We start from the raw sequence: 10847 nt of genomic DNA on the forward strand, positions 1-10847 counted from the left end.
TGAGAAATGCACCCACCTATTCAAACCAATCCTTGTCCCCAGAATTGCTTTCTTCCAGCTTTATGGCGATGAAACCATTAGGCTTTCCCCCTGACAAAGGAGCGTCTGGACAAACTCATTCAACTTCAGTTTTATTCATCTCAGTACAGGAGCCATACATAAACATCTCTTTAACAGGATACCATGGGAAAGCGCGGCACGAAAACAGATTATTCTAGAATCAAAAAAAAGTGGGTACACATTATGTCTGTAAGAGGAAGTAAAACTGTTCTGCTTTAGATAGACCAGTAACCCTGGGGTCATGAGCTCCAAGCACACAAACTTAGTCCTGGAACATAAAGTCCTGGTTTCAACACATCTGAGGACCGCATTAGGCCATTCAACCAAACAAATCAGCTCGACTAGTCATCAAATGAGGGTGTTATTGGTATTGATAAGCAGGAAGCTGAAAGAGATCTGACAGGACAGCAACACTCCAGGTGCAGAGTAGCATACCTCTGAATTAGACACCACTGCCTCCGCTACACATCGCTACCAGAACAACCGATGACTTCCTGAACATCAAACTGGAATATGGTGCTGTGTTGCTCACAAACACAGACAATGCCCAGCATTATGCCCACTTGGAATCACTGACAAACGGGCACAAGCAGGGGAAAAAGAAAAAAAAAAAAACTGTCAAAATGTTAGGCCCTCCTTGAGGACGGCAGCAGAAGAAAAGCTTAGCTTTAAGAAAACTTTAAATTCATCCTCTTGGAGCTGCCACCAACCCTACAGTGGGCCTCAGCTGCTACATCCAAATTGGGGGGGAGAGGGGTTTGAAAGGCCCCCCTTTGCTTTGGGTGGTGTGTGCCGATTTTCCAGTGACCTTTGACCTTGATGTGGGGCGGAGCAGGGCAGGACGTTTAAAAGCTGTGATCAGAAAGATGGGTTAGGGGGGAGTGTTCAAGGGAGCGAGGCAGCCAGGCTACTGGGACATCTGGGCCTCCATAGCCTGCGCCGTCCACTCCGGCGCCGCCTGGCTGATCTTCTCTAGAAGGTTGTTGACCTGGAAACACAGCGACTGGATCTGCTTGTCCCAGGTGGGCAGGGGCTCACGCGCTGATGGTGTAAAAGAGACACAAATGGGAAATCACAGGGCTCACTGAGGTACACAACAGGGATAGATTAGGTGCAAGAGAACACAATTCAGCATTTGAACATTTCAAATTTATATTCAAAAGGTGAATACGCCCTGTGCATTTAAAAAAATCAGTTAAATCTCCTTATTTTTTACATTTTTACTAGAATATGCACAAAGAAAAGTGTCAAAGACAGTAATCTGTATTAGGCTAAATCTTCCCCTCAGCTTTTCTTTGGTAACAAAACCTGAAGGATGCATAGTGGATATGAGGGAATAACAACAGGGGGAAAAAAGTTTTTAAACCTCATTATTTGAGTTATTTGAGCTAATAAAGACAAAAACAACAGATCTCCCCCGTCCCCGCTACTATTGTCCCACTCACTTTCAAAGTGAACGATGCCGTCAATCTGATCGATGAAGCCGTTCATTCGGCCTTCTGTAATCATCTGCGAGGCGATCTTTTCTGCCTGTCCATAGCGAAAAGACACGCTTGTTGACATTTTACAGCATTCCCCATCAGACAGATGCTTTCATTTCACAAACACCAGAACAAACGGGGAGCAGAAACAGCACTCCCAATGCAAGTTTTACCACATTCAGTTTGGAGTACTGAATGTACGCCCACTGAATGTTCCACTCAGTGCGCTGAACTGGATGTAGTAAAACCAGGAAAAGCTGAAAACACTACATCAGTGGTGCCCAATCATGTACCATGAAGGGGCAAGAGTATACAGGTTTGCATTCCATCCAGTAACTATACCTGCTGATTTCACTAATAAGGTCCTACTGGTTGAAGGTGTGTTAATTAGTGAAATCAGCAGGTGTAGTGATTGGTTGGAATGAAAACCTGCATACTCTAGGCCCTTCCTGGCACATGATTGGGCACCACTACACTACATGCATTGGGAGCTCCAATTCCACCTCTGCAATAAGGTACATCATTTATCAAAACATGTGGCATGTTCCAAATACCCAAATACAGCATGTGAAATGATTTGAAGTACTCAATCACTGATGAAATGTTAAGAGGTTAGTCTACATACAGTACAGTGCAAAATGCCGCAAACTTCTTTAAACAAGAATGCAGTGTGCATGGCATGGGTTATCTGTACTTGCAAATGCATTTAATTTCAATCAAACCCAAACCAGCTGTTAAATATAGCTCACTCCCGTTATAATTTGGGTGTATATAAATTAGTCCAACTGAAAACATAAGCTTGAGCCCACTCAATTATAACTGCAGTTTTGTCCTCACATCTGACAGTATGTTCTGACTGATATAGTGTCCCATGATGCAGTATTGTTGCGTCACACAAAATCCTAGAGCATCCTCCTCAACCACTAAATTCAGCAGGAAGCACAATTGCAAAGGTAAAATGCTTTTAAAAACATTATAATCAGTTCCTTTCCTAAAGTCTCCAGTGCACTGGCAGTTTGATGAAGTAGTTTGTTATCAGGACTTGCACAGAGAATGATGCAGGTCTCAGTTCGCAAATGAGGCACTGCTCATGAAACTTGAGAAAGAATTACATCAGCAAATTTCAAGCCACATAGAAATTGGATCATTTCCAGAATGTGAGCTGTGCAAGTCACCCTAGATAAGGATTTGGCTTCTAAAATTTCTATGAAATTGGAAGAGTTTTTTATTGTGCAGAAAAGCAAAGAAAACAAAAGTAGTACATTTGTGCACACTCTACTGGAATGATCTTTGCAGGGTTCTCCTCAAGATTTGTTTTGACATGAGTCTGTCATGACATCAAATGATACTACAACTGATGCTATCAGTTTTACGGAAGTTAAGGGAGACTGCAAAGTGGTGTTGCAAATTCATAAGGTGGTGGTGCACCACTGTTACATAGTTTGAGGAGAACGCTGCATTGGAATGATGTAGCAGCAAGTGCTATTTGTGGAATGTATCTGTGATGTCACTACTGCTAATATGTTGCAAAATGAATGAACAGATTTAGGCAGCTGCTGGCCATTCTTTCTAAGATAGAGTCAAAACTCTGGCCATGACTGGTCTTTCCTCAACAGCCTAGATTCTGGATAGTCACACAATTTCCAGTTGAAGAGGTACTCTTTCCTTACTTACCCATGAGTATTTTTATTCTGAACAATGAAAAACTTTTGATCCCTTTGTAACAAGGTCTACCTGGCCACATTAGGTGTTATCATTATAAATTAAAAAATGTATTAAAAAAAGGAAAAGTACAATTTTAACAAAAGCTTACAACTAAACCCACCTGTCCAAAAGGTTCAGGATAGCCAATAATAAACAGCATCAGGTACTTTTCTATGTAATGTGCAAATTAAGTCTGAAACTACAACAATCATAAGTGACCTAATTACTCTGCTTGTATAGTAAACTCTGGGTAAATGGTGATGAGGATGAACAGTTAATTTGTGACTAGTTTTCCATTCTATTTTTATGGTTCAGTAAAGGCCCTTGATATTTTCTAAATAATATAGCTATTATAAGGGGAGTGCACATTCCATTTTTAAGGTCTCTTGTCTTCAATTAAGACACTGAGAGAACAGAATGTTCAATTTGGATTTTTCTCTATGTTTTGGTTCACACTTCATTTATTAGTAAAGTAGTGTATTTGTTCCCTACCAAGTTGCATCTGTAACCAGGGGCATCCTCATCAGGACATTCGCCCTGCACAACGACACACATGTTTAAATACAAGCCATTGGGCAACGGTGAGACTGCTACTCACACTGACAATTTCATAAGAACAAAATTGCTGTAAGGATTCCCCTCTCTCTTTGGGACATTGCCTCCCTAAAACACAACTCCATGGACTGATGCATTTATTTCCAGCGTACATGTTTCATATAGCTTAGCACACTGTCTGAGCCCTCCGATTTCTTATTTATAGTTTATATTTCTACCTCTTTAAGAAATATTTTATTTAGCCAAGTAAAAATGGTAATTGACGTAAGCTTGCTTGCCAGTGTTTGCCTCCATAAAATATACAATCTGTGTTTCAGGACTAAACAAGTGAAAACAGATCCAGAGCACATGATTTTACACATATTTTTGTATTCAAAGTCATATTTTGAATACTTACATTCAAAATATTATTTTAAAAATTAAATGTGCTTAAAACTACTGAAAAATGTAACTTGGAATTTTAAACCATCATAATAAGGGCTACAATATGAGACTTAAATTAACAATAATTTATCTATGCCAATTATTTACAACGATCATTTGACATTGTGCAACATAGTATTATTTACCTCAAGTATAATGAGACTAATTATTTGCATTATTATCAGATCCATATTATAATGCACAACACCATTTTTGTTTAACAAAATGAGCTCATAAGACGCACTAGTACTGTACACATGTACGCATAGCACATGTATCAAAAAAAAATTTCTGCGATATTGTGGTCATATGGTATGACCTTGAAATAATCTGGACTGTTTAAAGCTGTGTTTCTTGTCCCGTAAAATTACACATAATTGACTAAACTCCACATAAAACTGATCATTTAGAACGAATATACCACTAAAAGTTAGCACAGTTTCGGTCAAATATAATGAATATACCCTTATTGCTACGAAAAATTGTTCCCATTACTTTAAAATAAAACATTATTTTAAAAATCTCACTAACTAATTTAATTTAAAGGCACAAATTCCAGAATTAAATTGGAATTAAAATTCTGGTCCCCATTTCTAGCTGAAAAGAAAGTCTTGCAGAAGTCTCCGATTTCAGATTAAATTTCACAATAATATGTAAAAGAACTCAGACTGTACTGCAGATATCCTACTAAAAGCTTACCTTTGCAGGAGGAATTTCCAACAGAGCACCAAGCTCTTCAAAAGTGATGTTATTGTAGAGTTTGCTAGCAGATAAAAGATTGTGCTCGATGACTGCTCTGTCCAAAATACTTGAGCCTGCAGAAGCGATATTGAGATGGAAATACAAAAGGATAGATACAGAGATCACCACTGCTGCTTCCATACAAGATTTCCATTGTAAGATATCCATTTGAGCAGACAAGCCATCCTCCCAGACAGGGCAATATTAGAAATTCATGACCTTCAGTTTTAAGCACACAAAACTGTCAATTATATCCACTCATGGTTTTTGACACAAATGTCGAATTGTGAAAAACTAAACATGTACTGGCGTTGGATGTGACTGGCACAAAATAAAGGAGGGGCACTGACAGCGACAGCACAGGAGGGGGAAGGGGACACTGACCATCGGCCGTGGTTGCCTTCTGGTGGGGCATCAGCATGGCAGCAAACTCCTGCAGCTGGTTCCCCCGGATGATCCGGTCCAGGTACATCTTCTCTAGGATGCCGTAGGCAGCCAGCTGCTGGCAGCGCTCATCCTTAAACAGGGTGGCCAGCATGCGGGAGCGCTGCTGGCCTGGGACAGACATACAGACGTGTTATTATGCATAGCTCTCTCATTTATACTCCTATAGACTTGCTGCGTCTACGCGTTGACCAAATCAATGACTGGACGTGCCAAAATTTCCTCCAACAAAACAAAGAAAAAACTGAGGTCATTGTCTTTGGTGCTAAACAAACAAAGGCTGAAAGTTGTGGCTCATCTTGATTGCCTTTCTTTAAAGTTCAAAAATCAAGTCAGAAATCTTGGTGTTATTATTGATTCAGATCTAAATTTTAACAGCCGCATCAAGTCAGTAACAAAATCGGCCTATTATCATCTTAAAAACATAGCAAGAATTAGAGCATACATGTCCAAAAGAGATCTAGAAGAACTAACTGACGCTTTTATTTCCAGTAGGTTAGACTACTGTAATAGTCTTTTCTCAGGCCTTCCCAAAAAAGCACTTAGACAGAAACAGCTCATTCAGAATGCTGCTGCTGGAGTTCTAACAAAAACTAAGAAAGCAGAACATATTACACCAGTTGTCAGGTCTCAGATTCCAACTACTGCAAATTTGGGCTACTTAGATGGAACAAGAAGGGGGGGTGTACTGGATGTACTTCCAAATTAGACTAACACTACAAATACTTGAGGTATCTTAAGAACTATAGATCTGTAATTCTTCTGAATAAAGTAAATTAATTAATAATGAATTAGAAAAAATAGACAAAAATAGACATTCACTATGTAAGAAAACTGGAGCTTGGACCACATTGCATGACTTTGTGGGAACAGCAGGATGCTTGTCCAGTTTCCTTGATGGATCTAACGGCAGCAGAGAAGCCTGTAGGGGTACCTGCGGAGGCCAGGATGGTGCAGTGAAGGGCATGTTTCAGGGCCTCCAGCCGCTCGCTCTCATGCACAATGGACTTGTAGGACAGCTCGTTGTACCTCTGCGCAGCCTCGATAAACTTCCTCCTGTAGTCCAGGACTCTGGCGTAACATACCTGTAAAGGACCACAAGAGCATGAGGTTCCAACTACCATTGCAACTATTGTGTCAGCTGAACTTGAAATCCACAAAAACCTGGAATTTCGGCATCCCAAAGTATAGCAGTTTTTGTCCTTATCACTAGCCCACCAGCTGTTGTCAAAATACTAAGATTTTCTCAGTTGCCATTATTTGTTGGGCACCAATAGATTCATAAGTTCACTTTGTACTACGTAACTGTTTTTTCAATGTGAAAAAAAATGAATTGCAGGGTTTCCATTTCCATAACAGCATCAACAAACTACCTTCCATTTACTACCATGTGATGTGTACTGTAAAGCGATGCAAATTTACAATAACTCGTTTCATCTTTTAACTTTGATGTTAACGAATGAATAATCAATAAAATAAAAATGTGACTGATGCAACAGGCAATGCTTTTCCAAGCTCAAGGCTATGTGAACGGGTTTCTTTTCGCCCACATTCAAAACAAATGAGATCAAAATGTCTACCACAATGTGAAAGTACAGAATAATATTCGTTCAGATGGCTGTTAAATTCCAACGAATTTTGGCAATGTAATCACCTGGGCGCTGGAGAATGTAATGTTTGTTCCTTCTGCCTGCTACACTTAAACTGTCTGTTAAAACGGTAGCCTACAGATGAAGCCCAACTACATGGTCTTCATATGTGTAATAATAAATGAAAGATGCTTTGTCGCAGTTACCAAACTTCATACTTGAGTGCTGTCATTGACAATAAGCTGTGTTTTGAGCCCAATACTGATGCTGTATGTAAAACTGTCCAGCAGTGCTTTTTCTTTCTCAGAAAGATGAATTCTTTCAGGGTGCGCAATGTCCTAATGACTTTATTTCACCAGTGTTCTATTGAAAGTGTTCTTGCCTATTGTATTGTAGCTTGGTTTGGTGGCCTTACTCTGGCAAATAAAAACAGTCAAACCTGATCAAGGTGGCCAGCAGGTTATTGGGGTGCAGCAAGCCCAGCTTCGGGACTTGTACAGGAAGCGGGTAATCAAAAAGGCAGAGAATTTAAAAACCTTCACACCTGGGGGTACTGCAGCCAGCCCCTCACATGAACCAATCCATTGACTATACTCTATATAAAACCAGAGAGCAATTGAGAGCACAAGTTAGCTCCACCCATTCTGAGTCTCACGAAGCCTCACTCTCCCATCGTTAATGACACCAATACATACTACATGTGAATTGCCACAGTATGAAAAATCCCAGGCACCTTATAGTGAATCTGCAGCTGTTCATTGGTGGATTCGTTCTGGAGTAGGGAAGCTCGGTTAATGTAGGCCTCTGCTTGGACTGGGTCATCATCCTCAAGGTAGAGACGGGCTATTTTCAGATATGTGTCCAATTTGTAGTCTACATTGTACTGCCTGGTCAAAAATAGGGAAAAATACATTCACCAGCTGATAATTATTCACAGAAGTGACACTGAAGCTATCTCAGTCACTGATCTGGCTGCCAGCTATGTTACTGATTAAATGTCACCATTAGAGGCTAAACATTTTAGCTGGACAGAGTTTCTAACCCAAGATGCCCGGGTTCAAATGCACAGTGGGAGACTGCTACAGCACTCCAGAGTGAGGATGATTTCATTGAAAGTGGTTATCAAAAAACACATTCAAATGATGTTCAAACTGCCACAGAGAGCCACTGGGAAAGGAAACGTAAGCATTCTGATAATTTCCCACACTCTCTTAAAGATGCACCCATGCACTACATAATAGGCAGTGACACAGAATAATACAGGTGTCCGTATGATTTTGATCCAAATTATGTTGATTTAATTGTACTGACTGGGACAACTTACTTTTGTCCTGTTTCCAGCGGAATCCCCACAAGGACCTGAGCAGCATTTCTCCAGTCCTCTTCCTTTTCATAAATGGTTGCTAGATGCTGTCTTATTGAAGCCACCTGAGAGATCAAAGGACCAGTTATCAGGATATTTGGTGCACAACATTTTTTTTTAAACCACAGCATTAAATTTAGGCATTAGTAGATGCTCTTATCCAGAGCAACTTAATACACTGGCTCATATAGCTTTCCTTTTTACACACAGCTGAACAGATACTGAAGCATTCTGGGGTAAAGTACCTCACTCAAGTGTTCAAGGACTGCTCCCTAACTGGCAACTGAAAAAGCAATTCCTGACGTACAGACTATTTGTCCTAACTATTGCACTACAGAGTCAACGTAAACAGTAAATTACTATGTATCGTGATTCTGTACAACACAACACAGACAAGCTGACAGAGCCGATTATAAAAAATGCAGGATGTTGGCTGACTGAGAAATCTACGCTTATAATAAAGGCTTAAATGGCAAAGGTCACTGACTTGTTCTTCGAAAGAGATGACCCTGGGTTGAATCTTCTCCAGGGTGAAGTGATAGACTGCCTTGGCTGTGCTGTCAGGGAGATTTGGTAGGTGGGTGCAGAAGTCGGTCAGTAGCTGTCTAGAGATGACTAAACTGACGTTCTCGTTGACCACTGCAAGACAGAGAGAATAGATGAGCTGAACAGACAGTGTCAGACTACGGGCCGCTACAGCCAGCATGGAAGGCCACTACATATTCAGTCAGACAACTCTTACTTACTGGCTTCAACAAATGCCTTTAGTGCCTCCAGTTGTTCAGCATCTGTGAATTGAATTGCTTTTTCCAGGATTTGTCGATATCTGAAAACGACATTTTGGGTTTAGCTCAGAAAAAGAAGTAAAAAAGGCACCAGATGCTATCACAACCAGACAACGTTTGATAACTTAGCTAACCTGATTGTCTAAGCAGGTAGTCTAACGTTGGTATAGGTAACAAGCCAACTAGCTACTTTACTTTATTATATGTTGGTCAGGGTTAGCTACACGGTTGAGCCATCCATAGCCTAGGTCCTACGTGAAGAGTAAATTCTTATTAACGCAACCTATTCAGTAGCCTAAATGCGAAAAGAAAGTCATCGTAGTAGTGGCGAGGTAGTAATGCCTGGCTAACTGTTTGCTGCAACAGTGCGATAGCTAGCTAGCTAGCTAATATAGCTGCCTACTCATTTAAGAGGTTTATCCAGGAAGACATAGCGATGTCAGCTAACGTTAACAAGCAAGCTAACGTTAGCCGTCTAACGCTACTTAAACACTGATAACGTTAGATTCCATTAGACTGACGTTACTTGGCCCCCATTACTTGCTAGCTTTTTAGCTACGACAATGATTTGGCACTGACGATTAGAAAAATGAATAAACATCAAGACGTGACAGCTTTATATTGGTTTATTAAATTATATGGACCCGTTAGTTTTTATTGCATGAATCCAACAGGAATACAGCCAGCTAAGTAAAAGGCAGAACACGCGCTGATGTGCGGCCGTTAGCTTGTCTGCTTAGTGAGCAGCTAGCCGGCTTATGATACGGCCGAGGTGTCAGCCATTCGAGCGGTATGCTCAAACCTGTAAAAAAAAGACTGATACGCAATTTTCATTTTATTTCCCGCAAATATTATTTTAGATTCACGTTTGACTCATACTTACTTCCCGGCGAGATCTTTGTGAGATCCACTGGAATTCATAAGCTGTGCAAGCTCCTGCCTGACTCCGGTCGCCATTTTCTCCACCGAAATGTCAACAACGAGTGCTAGAACCGTCAAGAGGGCACATCCTTTCGGGGAGTAGCTATCGATACAACGCCTTGGTCCTCCAAGCAAAAATTACTAAATCTGATATCGTTTTAGATTGGTAGGCTAACTATTGCTTATAATTAACACAGAGTACAGAAAATAATTTGTTAGAGGTTGTAAATGAAGAGACAAACTAGTCTTAACTACCTGGCTTGTAAAACTAAATATATTTTGAAGTTTCAGACACTTATCGTAGTAACGCGCCCTCTCCTTGCCATTGAGGGAATATGCAATCGTGGATCTATGTAGTGCTGATGTCCCCTGTGTCACTCTCCCCATATACATATGTCTATGGCTCCCCCTGTACTGGTCGCTCCTAAATTGTATGCAGTGAAATTTACCGCATTTTGATTACGGGTAACTTTGGGGAGCAACGGAAGGAGTGGATAACAGATCATTATACCACAAGCTGTAGGCTACCATCCTTTGATCGAGGAAAACATTCCAACAAAATGTGTCACCGTTTTAACCATTTGTGTTCTCTTTACTTATTTGCACCTGTGAAACAGTTAACCTGGGTCAAATGTATCCTGGACATTACTGGGATCTTAAAGCAATACAGAAATAAAATTTATGCAAAATCATAGCTATCTCTATCTCAATTCCAAGCAATATAATCAATATGCCATTTACCTTTGCTGGATCACATTTAACAATGAAAGTGTCATTTATG

The 10847-nt window shown here is 40.4% G+C and overlaps 1 protein-coding gene across 2 annotated transcripts; it reads right to left on the reverse strand.

Moving 5' to 3' along the window:
• Positions 1–114: 114 nt before the first annotated feature.
• On the reverse strand, positions 115–10371 carry cops4 (COP9 constitutive photomorphogenic homolog subunit 4 (Arabidopsis)). Of its 2 annotated transcripts, XM_064307529.1 has the most exons (11): positions 10029–10371; positions 9107–9186; positions 8848–8999; positions 8322–8425; positions 7731–7884; positions 6343–6493; positions 5349–5519; positions 4923–5038; positions 3738–3782; positions 1506–1590; positions 115–1101 (listed from the first exon to the last, which is right to left on the reverse strand). In XM_064307529.1, the coding sequence occupies exons 1-11, from the start codon at positions 10100–10102 to the stop codon at positions 968–970; spliced, it is 1266 nt and encodes a 421-aa protein (XP_064163599.1). In that variant the 5' UTR covers positions 10103–10371; the 3' UTR covers positions 115–967. The 2 variants fall into 2 exon arrangements, with proteins under 2 accessions (XP_064163599.1, XP_064163600.1); XM_064307530.1 differs by lacking the exon at positions 3738–3782 and having other exon boundaries at positions 10029–10369.
• Positions 10372–10847: the final 476 nt, after the last annotated feature.

The sequence above is a fragment of the Anguilla rostrata genome, chromosome 14 (genome assembly GCF_018555375.3).
Source record: "Anguilla rostrata isolate EN2019 chromosome 14, ASM1855537v3, whole genome shotgun sequence".
Lineage (NCBI taxonomy): Eukaryota > Metazoa > Chordata > Actinopteri > Anguilliformes > Anguillidae > Anguilla > Anguilla rostrata.